Source organism: Malaclemys terrapin, chromosome 1 (genome assembly GCF_027887155.1).
Source record: "Malaclemys terrapin pileata isolate rMalTer1 chromosome 1, rMalTer1.hap1, whole genome shotgun sequence".
Taxonomy (NCBI): domain Eukaryota; kingdom Metazoa; phylum Chordata; order Testudines; family Emydidae; genus Malaclemys; species Malaclemys terrapin.
In genome coordinates this window covers 312,659,739-312,679,086 of record NC_071505.1, presented here as the reverse complement: position 1 = coordinate 312,679,086, position 19,348 = coordinate 312,659,739, and the positions used below count along the sequence as shown (strand labels likewise).

The 19,348-nt window shown below is 44.0% G+C and overlaps 1 protein-coding gene across 2 annotated transcripts in view; it reads right to left on the bottom strand.

The window, feature by feature from the left end:
- Positions 1–19,348, bottom strand: part of XPO4 (exportin 4) — a 169,844-nt gene that overhangs the window by 99,154 nt on the left and 51,342 nt on the right. The window contains exons 2-4 of one of the 2 annotated variants that reach the window (XM_054015468.1): positions 18,976–19,081; positions 12,890–13,031; positions 12,467–12,605 (exon numbers count right to left, since the gene is read on the bottom strand). In XM_054015468.1, coding sequence (XP_053871443.1) covers positions 12,467–12,605; positions 12,890–13,031; positions 18,976–19,081 — 387 coding nt within the window. Of the gene's footprint in view, positions 1–12,466; positions 12,606–12,889; positions 13,032–18,975; positions 19,082–19,348 lie in introns of those variants that run through there. The other variant, XM_054015469.1, reaches the window with a different exon arrangement.

Sequence of the window (19,348 nt, the reverse complement as noted above, 5' to 3'; positions counted from 1 at the left end):
TGGGGTAAAAAAAATTCGATCGTGATAAATGCGGGTCGCGGTATAGCGGGGTTACGAAAATGTTACCATTTAAGGCCGATCAGTTTCAAGCCAGTCAATTTCTCTTGGGCAGAGAGCAGGGGAGATGTGCACGGGGCAGAGGAAGAGTGAGGAGCAGTTGGGGAGGAGAATGGCTCTTCCCGTCAAAAGGAGAAGCAGGGGTTAGGGGGGGAAAGAGGCAGTGGGGAAGGCACGTTCCTTGTTTTGTTTTTTTGTTTTTCTCTGGCGGCGCTCCGGCCACTTTTTTGTTTGTTTGGTTGGTTGGTTGGTGCTTCGGCGGCGCTCCGGCCATTTTTTTGTTTGTTTGTTTGCAGTGAGCAGGGAAGATGTGCACGGGGCAGAGGAAGAATGGAGAGCAGTTGGGGAGGAGAATGGCTCTTCCTGCCAAAAGGAGAAGCAGGGCTTAGGGGGAGAGGGGAAAAGAGGTAGTGGGGAAGGCACGTTCCTTGTTTTGTTCTTCTTCGGCAGCGCTCTGGCCGGGTTTTTTGTTTGGTGCTTCGGCGGCGCTCCAGCCGCTTTGTGTGTGTGTGTGTGCGCGCGCCGGTGGGTGTTTTTTTTTTTTGCACGCTTGGGGGGGGGGCGGGAGACACCTTATGATCGCGTTATATCCGAATTCGCATTATCGCGGGGCGCGTTATAGCGGGGTTTCCCTGTACTTCTCCACACAAAGCAGAGTCAACCTGTGGAACCTGTTGACAGGAGATGTTGAAAAAGACCAAAAGTATAACTGGGTTCTAAAAAGAATTAGATAAGTTCCTAGAACAGGGGTCGGCAACCTATGGCACGCGTGCCAAAGACAGCACGTGAGCCGATTTTTAATGGCACGCTGCTGCCTGCCGGGGTCCCGCTCAGCCCGCTGCTGAACCCCAGCAGCGGGCTGAGCGGGACCCCGGCAGGCAGCAGCGTGCCATTAAAAATCCTGCCCGACCCAGCCCGCTCTTCTCCGCCCCCCGCCTACCGCTCTCTCTGGCAGGGGCAGGGAGCAGAAGCAAGCTTGGTCCTGCCGGCTGCTGCTGTAGGGCAGGCTCCGCCGGCAGCCAAGCTTCCCCCTCCCCCGCCTCTTCTCCCAGCGTGCTGCATCAAGCCCCATCTTCTCAACCTCCCTGCTGTCAATGGCCCTTGCGAGGGAGGGGAGAAGAGCAGCCCCAGCGCCCTCGCTGCTCAGACCAGTAAGGAGGCGGAGAAGAGGCAGGGGGAAGGAGGGTAGGAGCGGGGCGTATCCCTCCAGCCCCCTGCCGTGAGCTGCTCAGGGGGCAGGGGGCTGGGAGCACTCCCCTGATCCCAGCCCACACCCCCAGCCCTCTACCCTGACCCCTGCACCCCCTTTGCACCCCAGCCTCCTGCATCCCTCCCCACACCCCATGTCCTGACTCCTGCACTCCCCACACATACCCAGCCCCCCCACAGCCCCTGCCCTGACTCCTGCACTCCCCACACATACCCAGCCCCCCCACAGCCCCTGCCCTGACTCCTGCACTCCCCACACATACCCAGCCCCCCCACACCCCATGCCCTGACTCTTGCATCCCCCACATCCCCACCCCCACCCTGAGCACCAGCAGGCTTAGTGGGGCCGGCGGCTGGGACCCCAGCTGGCAAGGGGCCGGCAGCCAGAACCCCAGGTTGGCAGCAGCCTGAGTGGGGCTGGCGGCTGGGACCCCAGCTGGCAAGGGGCCGGCAGCCAGAACCCCAGACCAACAGCGGGCTGAGCAGGGCCGGCAGCCAGGACCCTGGCTGGCAGGAGTCAGCAGACGGAACCCCAGCCTGAGCCACTCAGCCCGCTGCTGGTCTGGGATGCCAGCCCCGCTCAGCCTGCCACCGGTCTGGGGTCCCGGCCCCAGGCTCCGCTCAGCCCGCCGCCGGTCTGGGGTTCTGGCTGCCGGCCCCTTGCCAGCTGGGGACCCAGCCGCAGGCCCTGCTCAGCCCACTGCCGGCCTAGGTGAACAGAACCCCAGGCTGGCAGGGGGCTTAGCAGGTCGGCGGCTTAAGATCAGCATTTTAATTTAATTTTAAATGAAACTTCTTAAACATTTTGAAAACCTTGTTTACTTTACATACAACAGTAGTTTAGTTATATTATATATAGACTTATAGAAAGAGACTTTCTAAAAAATGATAAAATGTATTACCGGCGAAATCTTAAATTAAAATGAATATATGAAGACTCGGCACACCACTTCTGAAAGGTTAGGACAGGGGTCGGCAGAGAATAGGTCCATCAATGACTGTTAGCCAAGATGGGCAGGGATGCAACCCCATGCTCTGGGTGTCCCTAAATCTGATGGTTAGAAGCTGGGATTAGACGCGAGTGTGGACCACTCGATAAAATGCCCTGTTCTGTTCACTCCCTCTGAAGCATCTAGCACCAGCTACAGTTGGAAGACAGGATAATGGGCTAAATGGACCATTGGTCTGACCCAGTATGGCCATTCTTATGAGGCACAAAGAGCCCCGTGCATCTGGTTAGCAGTCAGCTGCTTCGGCCATCATTGTAACTGTCTATAATACAAAGAACCAGTTGAAAGCAGCCATTAACATCCTCCATCATAACAATACCCCCTTTCATATCAACTCTGCCAATCATCCCAATACAGTTTCAAAAGATAACACCCTGAGTGACTTACCTCCTACACAGAAATAAAAAAAACAAATGGCTGAGGGAAAGAGAAAATGGGAGGAAGAATTTAAACAGTGGCTCTGTCATGTGGGGAGAGAATGGGGGACCCTGGTGTGATGATTTGGAGGCTCTGTCTATGTACACCTCATCAAATCTGATTGATGTTATACAAAGAGTTCTGAAGTCTCAGCCCCAGTGCACACTAAATCAGCCATGGGCTGACAAGGACCCTATCACATATCACACCCCATCTGGAAGAAGCTACAGAACAAAGTAATTCATTAACATTTTATTAATTATGCTCCAGTAGGACAATGGATATGCTAAGGTGAGAGCCTGAGCTGACAGAATCCAATTATTCCAGGTGGTTTGCAGGGAGAAAGTTTTGGAGCAGTGGAATTTCTCCAGAAAGAGAACAAAGAAACCAGGTGATAGCGTTAGCATTTAAAAGCTCAGAAGGCTAAGGGCTTGCCTACACTGGCACTTTACAGCGCTGCAACTTTCTTGCTCTGGGGAGTGAAAAAACACCCCCCTGAACGCTGCAAGTTTCAGCGCTGGAAAGTGCCAGTGTAGACAGTGCTGGGAGCAATGCTCCCAGTGCTGGTAGCTATTCCCCTCGTGGAGGTGGGTTTTTTACAGCACTGGGAGAGCTCTCTCCCAGCGCTGGTGCCATGACTACGCAGCCACGTTAAAGCGAAGACATGTCCTAAGAAGTCCCACCTCTCAGCAGGAGGCGCTAGACACGTAATCTGTACTTCATTAGTGTGCCTAGAGATCCAAAGCCCAGAAGCAGTTATTGGACTATGCTCAGCCTCAGCAAGCCAAGAACACATGGGTCCAGGGTTGGGATCCAAGCTCAGTGACTGTCCAGCAGAGGGAGCTTGACCGGAGCTGTGACACAGGGGATGGGGGTACACAGAGCCTCTGGCATGAAGAAAGGGAGATACAGAGCTCCTGGAATGGGGGGAGGGAGGAATGAAGGTTACAGGGACTCCCCGAAATACACAGTGATGGGAGGGTGGGACACAGGGGGTGACAGTGGAATGCAAGGAGCCACTAGTGTGTGCAGTGTGCTTGGCCTACAGAAGGTATGAAGCCCCCCCATTAATAAAATTTAAAGTTTATTTTCATGTACACTTTACAATGTGTTGATGGTGAGAGGCCACTACCTTTCTAAAATACAGACTCAGACTGAGCAAAGTGCATACACTTCTGAAAGTAAACAGCAGAGTTTCTTGTACTGACAGACGAATATGAAAGCAAAAGACAGAACTTTGAAGGATGGCAAGAGTATTCATTTAAGAAAAGAGTAGTGGAGCAGTAAACCCTTTATAAACATTTTCTTTAAAAGATGTTTTCTTTTTTATGTCACAAGACATACAAGTGAAAGAATGCTCTGTTAGAAAATAGAATTTATTTTAATTTGATTTTAAAAATCTTTTTTTAAAAAAGTGTCCTTTTAATTTCACCTTAAAGTTTTTTACCTGGAAGTTTCTTTAGTTTTTTATATAATCCTAAAATGGTATTGGAGAAAGAAGTGGGAGAAGAGCAAGGGGCATTTTCACCAGCCTTCTGAGATATGCAGGACAGAAGCACCACTCTCGAGAACCCTAAGTAGTGCAGAGGAAGACAGGGGGATCCCTTCCTGGTGACTCACAGAGATCTGCAGCACTGAAGATGCAGCACATCAGTAGCCATTACTTCTCCCTTCTTAAGGACCTTGGAAGTCTATATGTGAGTGGACCTAAAGACATGCAGCAATGCATCTCTCCCTGGCCAAGTGCACCAGTCCCCTTCCCCGTGAACCTTAGGTGTTTGTAAGGGACTGAACAAGCCTAGATAGGCTTATCAGCACCCAAGAATCCTAAATATGTTGGCCGAGGACTCATGAGCACAAACTTTGTGGTGAAAAGGGTGGGTAAGTGTTCTTAAACAGCCTTCTTCGGCTTGGGAGGGATCCCTGACTCCTATTCAACTGAAATTGTACAGAAGTAAGTGCCTGCAATCTCCCCATCCCCAGACCTTCTACAGCAGGGATAGTCAATTATTTTTTGTCAAGGTCCAGATTTCTTGGTCAAAGTATAGTTAAGGTCCAGACTCCAGAGAAAATTTAAAAAATGATAATAAGTAAATAAAAAGATCTCGGGATCCATTCAAAAGCATCTGGCTGTCCGGATTTGGTCCACAGTCCGCCTATTGACTACCCCTGTGCTAGGGAAACACATGGACCAAGCTTCTTTCAACTGCAAATGCTTGTGATTTCTTGGTCTTGTACGTTTGTGCAGAATACTTCTATTTTGCATGCCTCAAGGATCTCTCTCTGAGCAGAACTAATTTTCTTTTTCTCCTGCAACTGTCTGCATAGCAGCAGATTTTCACATTGCTGCTTTTTTACATGTGTATATGTTTTAGTGTGTTATCTGTTCAGGGAGGTCAGGTATTTTTTTTAAACATGCTGAGCAAGCTTTATGCTCTGATCTCTTGATCACAACTGAAGCACAACTGAAGGGGATTAATTTTTTTTAAGAGTACTTTGAAAAAAAAATGTATTTATGTCCCATACAGTAGCCAGGGTACTTGTCTTTCTGGCAAGAAAGGTGAACTTTAGGCACCAATTCCAGGCACGGTACCTGTCAGAGTCCCTGGAATGGACAATTCCCTGACATAGGGAATGTACTGTGTCTGCATTTCTGCCAGAATGTGGGAAAGGATATTTAAAAGGTCCAAACTCCTGTAGGCTTGGTGTGAGACTGTAGAATTGTAGAAGTTATCTGATGTGGGGAAGAGGGGAAACTGTTGATGAGTAGGACTTCTGGTCATTCAACTTGCTCAAAATGAATCTGCCATTAGTGACTGAATAGACCAGTAACTGGATTTGTGGTTCTTGACCCCCAAAAGATGCACTCCTGTTCTTTATGGGAGTTTAATCTCCTACATCCATTTACCTAGTGCTGTCTCCTGGAGCAGGGTGAGGAGATGGTCTCATTTGACTGGCACCCCCACCCTAGTAATAATTCTTTGTAAATGTTGGGGCATTGGGGTGTAATGGGTCAAAGAACAGGCCAACATACTGTGACATTCTATACCTTAGGGGAGCATCCTGGAACCCCCATATTCCTCATTTTTATATAATCGTGATCTTACATCTAAAGCATGCCTTGTAAGATATCTGGAAAGGTTATGATCTGCTGAAAGTCATTTCTCTATCCATTTATGTGTATCATTAATGCATATGAAGTTATAAGAATTGTGTTGTATGGTGATCACTAAAACATGCTGTAAATTGGGGAATCAGCAAGATATTAGCTCCCCAGAGGCAACAGCAAGGAAAGTAACCAACACCCAGGCAGGATGTTAATCGACCCATCAACAACCACTGTCCAGCAAGGGAGCTACAATGCAATGACTCACCTGCATGAAGCCAGACCAGGGGAATTGCTCAACCTTCCCTGGAGGCTCAGCAATGCACCCAGACGTGTTTTCCAAGCACATGGACTGAGGGTATAAAACTAAACACAGGGGACCCATGCTTGGCCTTTTCCTACCCCCACCTATGCTGCAAGCAACAAGGACACTGAGAAGACTTGAGAAGACTCCAACCGAGGGGACTGGCCGAGATTTCAAGGGTGAAATCTGTGTACTACGGATTGCAATATCCAGTGGGGTGAAAAAAATGCTTAATCTAGACGTTGCCAGTCTAATAGGGTTGAGAGTTTAGACTGTGTGGTTATATTTTCTTTTCTTTTGGTAACTAACTCTGACTTTCTGCCTATCAGTTAATATCACTTAAAATCTCTCTTTTGTAGTCAATAAACTTCTTTTACTGTTTATCTTTACCAGAGAGTTTATGTGAAGCGTGTGGCAAATCTGCTCAGGTTTTGCAAAGGCTGGTGTATATCCACTTTCCATTGATGAAGTGGTGAACCAATCAATAAATCTGCATTGCTCATCTTGAGCTGTGCAAGATGGTATATTCCTGAGGTACAGTGCTGGAACTGGGGGGGATTTGGCTTTGCCTTTCTCTGTGTGATTCATGAGTGGCTCTGGGAGCACACATGCAATCTAGCTGAGTGTAGGGCTCCACATGTGGTTGTGCTGAGTGGTAACAGCACCTGGAGGGGTTTGCTGCTGGTCACTAGGAAGGCACTGTGAGAGACAGCCCAGAGAGGAGAGAGTTCAGGGGGCACAGCGGTCCCAGGCTGCACTCCAGGGATCCCGTCACACATACCTAAACTGAATTAATTCTAACCAATAAACGGTGACAAACTGTTTAAAAATGACACAATTAAACTACAGCAAAAACAAAAGATCAAATCCAGTTTACTAGATTCATATAGTACAGACTTAGTGGAGACCTAGTGCACAAGATCAAGTTCAGTTGATTAAAACCTAATTTTAGAAGTTTATTACATTTTAAAAGGTAATACTGGAAGACGCTGAGCTAATTCTGCCTTGCTTGCAGCCCCAAAGATAGGGTTGGAAAGCAGGAGGAGACAGGCAGGATGAGAGGCTGTTCACTCTATGGGTTTCTTGCACACATCATGGGGGGGGAATGCCCTCATTTTGGCCCCTTCAAGCCCCTTGCTCTCCTCAATTCCCTTCCCTCTGGCAGCTGTTAAGATGTGCAGAAGTGGAGCCCTGCTTTTGCAGGCTGTAGGACAGGGTTGTCAATAGGTGGACCATGGGCCAAATCTGGATCACCAGATGCTTTTGAAGGGACCCGGAAATCTTTTTATTTACTTATTATAATTTTCTCTGGAGTCTGGACCTTGACCAAGAAATCTGGACCTGGACAAAAAAATAATTAACTATCCCTGCCCTAACATCTAGAAATCAGTGGTGAAAACATATATTACACATGCTTTTAAAATTAGCCAAGTGCTCTGAGACTTCTACCAGAAACTCTATCCCTCAGAAATGCAGGCTACAGAGCAAGAAATGTTGAAGTTACTGGTAGGAGTGCTTTTTCTTGACTGCCAGAGAGAAGACCTGAAAGAAAAAAAGCAGGCACACTAAGACCCCTTCTTGCCTCTCATTTGATTGCTACAAAGTTACTTTGGGAACAAATTGCCACCCTACTACCCACAAGACTCTCCCTACCAACCCCAGGACTCTTCCAGGGGGTCCTAAAAGGTCCAGATGTCACAGAAGCAACAGAAAGAGCCAGAAGGAAGAACTCAGCATTCCAGGTCCTAATCTTGGCCCACACTATACCACCTTCCCTACCACCAACAGTTCATAACATCTAGTCCCATTGATGGAATTTCTATAATGAGTGATAAAACTCTTCTCTAACATCTTACTGTTTCCCTAACTTGAATGCTCTTTTCCACTGCCCAGACTCACTCACACCTGCCCACAATTCATCTTACCAATCTCATATCCTTCTGTCCTTCATCCTCTTGTCCCTCTTTCCTATCCATACACTTGACATTCCCGTACGCTCCCATTAGGGTAACCAGATGTCCAGATTTTATAGGGACAATCCCGATTTTGGGTTTTTTTTCTTATATAGGCTCCTATTACCCTCCACCCCATCCCGATTTTCACATTTGCTGTCTGGTCACCCTACCTCCCATCCAACCTCTCTCTATCCTCTTTCTCCGTTCCATCTCATCGCTCTCTCATTTCTCACGGTTTTGCACATGCCCCTCCCTGTCACAACCTTTACTCAATGCTACTCTTCAAGCTCCAGCCTCAGAATAACCCAATTTCTATCAATTTTAATTAATATGTAAAAAAGTTAAATATATGGAACCTTTGAGAAGTGTGCAGACCTAATGTATTCTTCATGGTCAACCACATATTCTTAATGTTCAACTTTTGTCATCATCCTGGCTGCACACCGGATTCTGCAAGCAAACTCAAGAACAACATTCACATAAGTAGTCCCACTGATTTTAAAGAGCGCTGATATAAAAAAAAGTAGCCATGGAAGGCTGAGGAGGGGCCTGGTGGGAAAGATGAAGCACACTCACCATCCTCTCAGCCCAAGGAGGGAAAAAAGGTCAGGTAGCTTTGAGTCCAGCTACAGGAAAGGAAGAAAGCAGGAACTGTGAAGATACCAGTTTGCTTCCACAGAAGGACCAGATTGCTTACAAGTGACTTTATAAGTAAAATACTGTTCCATTAGCTGGAGCAAGCTTCTTTTATTTATTTATTTTCCATTATATTCCTTTTTCTGGGCCAGACTGAGGAATAATATGCACAGAGATGCCTTTACCTTATAGTGGCAATATTTGATTTCTTTTTATCTTTATTTTTCCTATTCCATTCCTGTTACCCAAGAGATATGGCCCCAGCCTACACTTGTACAAAGCTGTTTTCAGATGTATACAGAGCAATGTTTAAACACTTATAACTATAAGCTGAGTTGTTGCTGACCCCTGACTGTGCTGAGCTGAGCCAGAGATGGGAGGACACAGAAGGGTAGGTACTTGACCAGAGATAAATGTTCTGCAGCAGGAGTCTGGAGGGGGACACAGAGGTGGGGGAGAGGGAGGAGGACTAGATAGAGAAGAGAGCTAGGGGCCATCAAGGGATGATAGAATCGTGCTCTCCAGTCTCAGAATGCGGGAGGCTTTGGATGAGAGTATGTAGAGGAGCCTGGGGAGACATGAAAGGTGTGAAATGAAGTGAAAGGGACCAGTGAAGCAGAGACCATCTCTCCCCCATACCCCAGCCAAGTATATCTCTCTCCCCACCCAAAGGAAGCCCACTTTAATGGGTCTCATAAGTTCTGTTGAGTCTTTGTTAATTCGTTTTAAATGGAACAACAAAGATTCCATACTTTTAAAAAAGTTACAGTTAATGGTTCCAGCCAGTTCCTCACTGCCATACAATCCTTCAGTCTTATTAAATTTTATAATACAATAGCTCCTTGAGGGCCCAGTCAGGAACAGGCTCTGTTGTGCTGGGTGCTGTACAACCACAAGCCAATATGATTCCTGGCCAACTCAATATCACACATCAAACATTAACTTAGTCTTCCTGACTTGTTCTGTAATGGAAACACACTGTTGGGTGTCTACTGTTGAATTTATGTATTGTTGATTAATGTGCAGTAAAGATTTCAAAAGGAATCAAGTTCCAGGGCTCATTAAACTATGTAGTTCTAGAGGTCCACTCGGTGTAGTATGTTGGCAGAGTAGTAGATATTTTTATTACTAGAACTGGAATCAATGATCTATTTCATGTTATAAAGCATATTAATTGCATGGTGCAGTAGGTTTATACACATGTATTTAGGCCTTGCAAGTTTGTATCACACAATATAATAAAAATATTTAAATACACCTCTACCCCGATCTAACATGAATTCTGATATAACGCGGTAAAGCAGTGTTCCGGGGGGGGTGGGGAGGGGGGAGGGAAATAGGGGGGACTGCGCGCTCTGGCAGATCAAAGCAAGTTCGATATAACACTGTTTCACTTATAATGCAGTAAGATTTTTTGTCTCCCAAGGACAGCGTTATATCGGGGTAGAGATGTACCAACAAATGTTAGTTTTTGGTAGCAAAAGTGTAGCATATGTTATAGTGGATTGGAAATGGAAATCCCTTGAGTAGAAAGTGACATTTTCTAATCAAGGATTTTATAATCTAAGTTTGTAATTACCCCCTTCGTTAAATGTGTGTGTGTGTGTGTGTGTGTGTGTGTGTGTGTGTGTGTGTGTGTGTGTGTGTGTGTGTGTGTGTGTGTGTGTGTGTAGCTCCAAAAAACTTGTGCAGAGGGGGTAATATGTTGGTGGGTAGTGGAGAGGAGGAAGAGGAACAGATGGTGAAGTCTGGTCTGTTTATATTGGAAGTGGGTGGAAATTGAGGAAGGAGGTGCTGGAAAACCAGGGCATTACTACAAGGCAGAGATAAGGTTGTGATACATTATCAATAATGTATGGTGACTGTGTTGGTGGCAAGGTGAGCCTATGGACGGGAAGCAGAGGTATTTACTGTTGGTAGACTTAACTTATTTCCTTACTTTTTAGGTTTTGTACTAGGTATATTATATAGAGAGCAAACTTAAATGACATATAATCTAGCGTGTGTGTATTGTATTTGACTGCAAGAGCTGGTCCAGTGACTATTCCTCTGATATGCAGCTTTCTACTTGTCCCACTCCTGTATCATTAGTTAAAATCAAATAACTTCCTATACATATACACATGAAGAAGAACAGGAGTACTTGTGGCACCTTAGAGACTAACAAATTTATTAGAGCATAAGCTTTCGTGGACTACAGCCCACTTCTTCGGATGCATATAGAATGGTATATCTCCTCATTATATGTTCCATTCTATATGCATCCGAAGAAGTGGGCTGTAGTCCACGAAAGCTTATGCTCTAATAAATTTGTTAGTCTCTAAGGTGCCACAAGTACTCCTGTTCTTCTTTTTGCGGATACAGACTAACACGGCTGTTACTCTGAAACATATACACATGAGTATATAGAAAACTTTTGGAAACCTCAAGTATATTTTTCAGGGGGGAAACTATATTTTCAATGATTAAAAGATTAATATGTATAGTTCTCCTTCCACACAATTATCAATCTCCACACAACTGCCTATTATAGGCTAATATGCATTTTAAGCAGCTAATTGGGTGAGGATGTTGTTCTTTGTACAGACATTAGAATACTGTGCTGCCAAACAGGAAATCTGAGTTTAAAAACAATCTTAGAACTTCCATTTCTATGAGTTAGGGAAATCTGTTAGAAGTGCTACAAAGGTGGAACACTTTTTAGGATCATGACAGGAGTTGCATTACTCTGACTGCACTTCTTTGATGTGATTTTCAGCGGTGCTGAGAATTTCCAGCTCCCATCTACCTCAAATGGAGTCCTAAGTGCTCAGCAATTCTAAAAGTCAAGCACCTTTTTATGGGATGTGGGTAGTTTTAGTTTATGCTAATTTTTTGCATAATCGTACATCTACATTTGGGAGGCAAATTATCGAGTTTCTTTAATTTGTAGTTAGGTTAGTTTAGTTTTTAGATATATTTAGATATCAAGTTTATCACTAAAGCCTCCATTACGAACTATTCTAATCTTATCTCCTGGCATAGTAAATGGAATTTAACTAAATGCAAAGATAGACATTGACACCTTGTTTCCACTTTAACACAATAAGGAAGGGAACACTTACCCCGGTCTGATTCTAAATCTAGAGTGAACAAGTTCTATATTTCCATTCCAGTTTTTACTTCCTCGCAACCCTTTCTCCCCACCTGGCCCAACTCCCGGAGAATGAAGAAGGTCTATGTCTCTTGCTCAGTAGACAATTCCAACAGCTGAACCAAAACAGGGTGCAGCAATGGACAGATGTAAGTGGAACAGAGTCCTTACAGAACCACTGCCAGCTAATGGAAAATCCTTTTTTATATCAAGTGTCATGGCTCTTGAAGCAACTCAGAATGGAAACAAGTACACTGGTTTAATTCTAGTAAAGATTACCCCATACTATATGAGTGAGAGATTAATGGATCAAACACGCTAGTATTAAATACAAGTTTAAAATGCTCATTAACATTTGTCTCTAGAATGCCAAATGCAAATCTACACTTTTCCATAGGACACAGATATCTGTCACAGTGCAACAGGGTAAAGCACTGTAAATACAACATGCATTACAAACTGCCTCAAAACTCATTTCTCACAAAAAAAATCCCAGATTCAGATATTCAAGCAGCCATTTACTATTTTCTTTGATTATGCTTCCTAATTTCATATTCTGGATATGAAAATAATCCAGCAAACTAGTATACTTAATATACAATTTATAATGATTATATAATATTTTAAACAAGAACTTACCACAGTGGGGTTACCACTGCTTATCAACTGGCTGACTTCATGGAAAATGCTTTTGCAGTCAATCGATTTGTCTAATGATCCTCGTTTCACTATTACTGCTACTGCTAATAGAATCTGCTCCCGAACATACTTTTGAAGGCTGTAAACATAATACAAATATTAAGTTCTTGCCATTAAGCTGAACAGCACAAGGCTTCTGTAAAACAGAATTTTAAATCTGGGTTATTTTTTCAAGAACACAATGAAAGCTTAAATGAAAACTGACAATTCTAGAGATGTCAAGAGCCATCCATTCAGGAATTAGAAGTGTCACTATCATTAAATGTTTCTACCTGTTAGCCTAGGAAGATTAAACAAAGGTAAATCATGGTTTATGTAGGAATTTATGTAAATATTTTTGGAAGTACTTCCATCCATACTTACTTAGGCCTTTGTAAGACATAGGTTAAAAGGAATGTTCGCAGTGACTCGATGCTACTTTTTTCCAAGAGAATCCATTCTCGCACAACTGCTTCCATTATTGCTGTGGCAGCTTGAAAAAGGACATAGTCCACTTTACTAGTTTCTGTTAAGACCAAAGACATTATTCAATTATCACCTGCTGTTTTCACTGCCCATGCTGGTTAAAATGAAAAAATATTTTTCGTTCAAAAAATATAGTCAGCTGCAGTTTTGTTAACTGGTTTTGCTATTTCAGGGGTTAGTTCCTCTCACATGTGACAAGGAGATAAAATGCCAGAATTATCACATTATCATATATTATTATGAATGGCAGGAGGAGTTGGGAGGAGATGGAGACTGGGATGAGACGCCTAAGGAGTGGAGACTGACTGGCTAGGCAAAGAAAACAGGATTGGGATGAGGAACCGGGGGTGCGGGGGGAGAGGAAAGGAAGACTATGAAAAGACTGGTCACTGACTAACACATAGCATATACCCATGTTATTAAAGATTGTATCATAATGCCTATGCACAAGGAACAGGAATTAATGTTACACAGTCAGCCTTAATTTTTTCATCTTCTAACTTTTGTATGCTTGATTTTGCAACCTTAATGTTATTTTAATGTAATTTGTGGGTGCATAATAAATATATAGGTCATTGTTTTTTAGGATTTTATAACCTACGTTATTAAGCATCCCCTTCCTTAAACCTATTCAGGTGTTTGCAGATAACTTTAAAAAAAGATTTGAAAGCATCAACTCCTGACTTCTGAATTTCTACTTTTATTTATTTATTTATTTGGGGGGCATTGTGAAAAAAGCATAGAAGGAGCAGTATGCAGGGGACTTGGCTATAGAGCAGAAAGGGCAGAAGTGGGCAGGGTAAGAGGATAAAGAGCTGTACCTGGCATTTGGTTGTGGTGGGCTAGCTAGCAGGGCAAGAAATGTTGAGAGACACTAAGCACCCCTGTACTCACACTACAAACTACTGTAATAATCTTTGTACAAAATATGCCTTGTGAAGTATCATTTGAAAACTAGTCACTCACTGACCATTAATATTCCTTAGATGTATGTATGCATTCAATGTGTATTAATAGTTATGAATTTATGCTGGAATTAGAGAGAGAGAGAGAGAGAGAGAGAGAGAAAGAGAGAAACCAGGTATGTTGGGGGACTTGAACAAGTTTATCTTAAACAAAGGAATGTGTGATTACTCAATTTACATATAAGCAGTAAACAGACCCATCAAGCTAACAAGGAGTGGAGGCAAACTTCATACTAACAAATGGGTGGAGAAGACAGGAGGTGTCTACACCATGCAGCTTGGTCTGGGTTTCACTTTTCAGAAGAATCCATTTCAAAGGTTTACTTGTCTGTAAAAAAACTGGGGGGGCGGGGGAGGGGCTGAACCTCAAGTGATAAGCAACTGAATCCACTGATTGCACACAATATTACTGTATTATAAAAGTGTAGAGAGTAAAATCTCCTCTGAAAACAAATGACATGCTAGTGATCAATACATTTATTTCACAACGCTATTAACACTATGTAAGGAATTATGGATACTCATTGATATTAGGCTGTACAGTGGGGGGGTGCAAACTATGGCCCGTCGGGCCTTTTAATTTGGCCCTCAAACTCCCGTCCCGCCAGGGAGCGGGGTCAGGGGCTTGCCCCACTCCGTGCTCCAGCCAGGGAGTGGGGTTGGGGGCTTTCCGCGCAGCTCCCGGAAGTAGCAGCATGTCCCCACTCTGGCTCCTATGTGTAGGGGGAGCCAGAGCCAGGGACGCCACATGCAGCCCCCACCCCAAGCGCTGTTCCCCACAGCTCCCATTGGTCGGGAACCTCCAACACCCTGAACTCCTCATTTCTGGCCCCACCCCAGAGCCCTCATCCCCTCCCACACCCCAATCCCCAATTTCGTGAGTATTCATGGCCTGCCACACATTTCTATACCCAAATGTGGCCCTCGGGCAAAAAAGTTTGCCCATCCCTGCTGTACAGTCTGCCCAGATAGGAGGGAATGGCACAGCTATCTAGCAGTCTCCTATGTAAATTAAGCATGGTGGAATCAAACAATGGAAGCCCCATCTGGGGGAGGGGAGCACACAGGAAAGGAAGAATAGCATGAAGTCATGAAGGCTAAGGGCATTTTGGGCTGTATGCCAGCAGATTGAGGGATGTGATCATTCCCCTCTATTCAACATTGGTGAGGCCTCATCTGGAGTACTGTGCCAGTTTTGGGCCCCACACTACAAGAAGGATGTGGAAAAATTGGAAAGAGTCCAGCGGAGGGCAACAAAAATGATTAGGGGGCTGGAGCACATGACTTATGAGGAGACGCTGAGAGAACTGGGATTGTTTAGTCTGCAGAAGAGAAGAATGAGGGGGGATTTGATAGCTGCTTTAAACTAACTGAAAGGGGGTTCCAAAGAGGATGGATCTAGACTGTTCTCACTGGTACCAGATAACACAACAAGGAGTAATGGTCTCAAGTTGCAGTGGGGGAGGTTTAGGTTGGATATTAGGAAAAACTTTTTCACTGGGAGGACGGTGAAGCACTGGAATGGGTTACCTAGGGAGGTGGTGGAATCTCCTTCCTTAGAGGTTTTTAAGGTCAAGCTTGACAAAGCCCTGGCTGGGATGATTTAGTTGGGAATTGGTCCTGCTTTGAGCAGGGAGTAGGACTAGATGACCTCCTGAGGTCCCTTCCAACCCTGATATTCTATGATTCTATGATCCTGCCTCTTGAAACAAGGTCATTGAACTTTGGAAGATACAAGTAAAGACAGAAGTCAGCTTTGGCATCCATCACTAGACAGACACAAGAGGCCAGAGTTCCTGCAAGCTAAGAAAGATGAGTCCTTCCACCAAGGGGGAGCGCTGCTCAAGTCTCTGAAACTGAATATAGGCGAGAAACGTGCTTAGGCAAAGAGAACAAGGGAAGCCAGCACCTTGTACTTTTGTGGAAGGTCCTGAATGAGAAGAAAGTCAGCCATGCCTGGGAAGAGAAACCATCTCCAACAAAGTCTGTATCTTGCTAGATTTAAGTTTTAGACTTTTAGAAGCATGTTTTGTTTTACTTGTAATTTTGTATCTTCATAGAATCATAGAATATCAAGATTGGAAGGGACCTCAGGAGGTCATCTAGTCCAACCCCCTGCTCAAAGCAGGACCAATCCCCAGACAGATTTATTCCTTATACTTGAATTCATATATATCTTCATTCCTTATACCTGAACTCATTTACCTCTATGTATAATTTGTCAATACATTTCTTTTTACCATAAAACTAACTCAGTTCTGTATTTAAACGGAAGGGTTTATTACCCCCAGTTAAGTTAATAAGCTGTGATGTGTTCCTGAGTTTGTACAGGAACAAATGAACCATATTATTTCTCTGAACTGCCCAGGCGAGGGCTGGACATTGTAGAACACACAGTTTTGGGAAAATTCGGGACTGGAAGTGTATTGTGGTCACCCTGCAAGTAGTAACCAAGGCTGGTGGAAGCCAGAGTGGGCCTGTAGACAGGCTGCTGGGGTAAGAGATGCTAAACCAGGGCTGTCTAGCACACAGAGACACTCCGGGTGTTACCTGCAGGCTGGCTGTGAGTGACCTAAGTTGGAAGCTACAACAGTAAAGCATACAGGACAGACAATGACACAACCCCTCACTTGTCCAGACTGCACCCCCACCAGAATGGGACATGCTGGCTTGTCTTAAGCATCACCACTTACTTGTCGAAAGGGAATGCAGGTGGCTATGAAAGGAGACTTACAAATATTTTTAAAAGAGCCCACAATATTCATGTTTCCTTTATATATGACAAAGGCCTTCTCTATATTCAAAGTTGCACCGATTTAGCTTGAATCGGTTATTAAAATTGATTCAAAACTCGCAGAAAACCTTAAGTGGATACTTAAATAGATTTAAACCTGGCTTATATCAATGTAGCTTAGTTTGGAAAAATAGTATGTGATCATGTAATTAAAAATATCATAATGCATACATACTGGGAGGCTGAATTAAGGTGACATCAGCTACCTTAATTTCCTAATTTGAATGCTTGACTTTGCAACCTTAACATTTTTTAAATTAAATTTCCTAATTTTAAAAAAAACCTGAAAAATTAAATTTGATCATGTCAAATCATATTGAATCCTTACTTGAGCTAACTAAGCTAACCCTCGTCAGCTGGGTTGGGACCACATGAGCTAACTGAATAACTAGTGGGAATAGTAGGTTGTTATTCTATATGTGGACCAGCCACTAGAGAGAGATAAGAACTGCACTTTGCCAGTGGGTTTCAGAGTTTTTTCCTGACTTAAGAACGGCCATACTTGGTCAGACCAATGTACCATTTAGCCCAGTATCCTGTCTTCTGACAGTAGCCAATGTCAGATACTTCAAAGGGAATTAACAGAACAGGGCAATCATCAAGTGATCCATCCCATCGTCCAGTAGCAGCATCTGACAGTCAGAGGCCTAGGGTCACCCAGAGCATGGGGCTGCATCTCTGACCATCTTGTCTAATAGCCATTAATGGACCTGCCCTTCATGAACTTATCAGCAGTGGAATGGAAAGATTCAGGACACCTAGGTTTTATTCCAAGTTTTGGAAAGGAGTGCTCTCTAGTGCTTAAAGACTGTTCTTATCCTGTTGTCACAACCTGTCCCCCTCTCCTCCTATTCATCACCATCCACCCTGTCTTTTACCCCTTACCCTTCTGCTCTGACACAACCCTCCCCAACTCCATCTCCTGGCTGCTGCTTTCCTCCCCCTTTGAGCTTATCCTTCTATCCCTTTGTTCCTGTCTCCATCCTGCTGCATGCATGTCCCCCCACCATGTCCCAAGTACTGCCCCCTCTCTGGCTCCTCCAACCCCATCTCACTGTCCCTCATTTCTCACTCCTCTGCATTCAAATCAGCTGCTTTCTCCTTCCCTCCACACTGCCTGGGTGACAGAGGGATCACAGAGCACAGGAAAGAGTCTATCATCAGTTCCTGTACCCAACATCACAGCAGCCCCAGGGGAAGCAACTGCAAGGAATGTCCTGCTCAGCCCCTGCAATCCTGAGCTGAAGCGTGTCCACTCACTCTGTGATGACAGTACGTGTACACACACACACACACACACACACACACACACCCCTTCCTCTGATCAGCACATAGGAGCTGAATGGGGATGTTTTGTGCTCAGTAGAGGTAATTTTGCTGCCAAGCTATCTAGTCTCTACTGAATCTGCCCAAATGTGATCAGTTTTCCACAGGCATTACAAAAAATACAACCCTGACACCAGGGCAACATGAACCTTTCTGCCAAATTCCAAGGCCCTGCTCCAAAGCTTAGAGGCCCTAGAGTTTTTTTTAACAAAATGGATGGAAGTGGGAGGTTTTAATCACAGATAAAACAGCATATTTCCCCATAATCTCATTCCCTGAAATGGCATGATCATTTTAGCTGAAACTTATTTAAGAAACTGGCATAGAAAATTTCCACCTGTATGGTTAAAGTCTGGCAAAATCATAAGCAATAGAAAACAGGGTCTTACAATGGAAAGTGACAAGCAACCTTAACTACAGGTGGCATTACCAACTCCACATACAAAGTATTCTCAAACTAAAATAAAAGAGCGTCCTGGCAAAGGAGTTGCACTTCGTTACTAAATCAGTTTCTAAATCAAATTTAGAAATTCTTCAACAGAAGAAAGTTGTACCAAGGCCTTCGCTAAAGCTGACAAATTTTGAGGGGGCACTAAACTTTTTTTTCCCCCTTAGCAGACCATTTAAAAAAAAAAAACACATACTAGTAGCTCTGCAAACACCACAAAAATTATAGCTAAAAATCAAGGATTTATGATGTGTAATCCAGGATCTTAAAGAGTTCAATTTAACTTACTTTTTAAATGCTTTGCAGTTCACCAACAAATTTAATACCGTACAATAACAATGAAAGAATATCTAACCTAATGTTCACATTCCCAGATGCAAAAGACTAGTATTTTCTATTAGTTGTGAATTTGATGACATGCTAAATCTCAAAAAATACACTGAAGACTTACCCAAAATATGCTTGCAAACAGCAAATGGTGATTTTGATTTTCTAAATGATAAGAATATGTGCTCGGCATGCTGGCGTTGTTCATTATTGACCATGGAAGGTGGTGCCTACAAGAAAATAAAGTTTACTTGCATTTAGGTAATCTGCAAAGTAGCGTTCCTACTGCATATGCATTTTATGAGAAATTTTATAAGCTGATAAATATTTGCCTTGGTGAATAATCCAAACAACAGGAATATAAGTCTGCTAAGGCAAGGTGCCTCTTATTTGTCTGACATAGCCTTCCTTATACACAAATACACCTATTGCAGGGTGTAAATATCTCTATGTGCATATTCAAACGGCATGCAGACAATAAATCATTCTAAATGCTT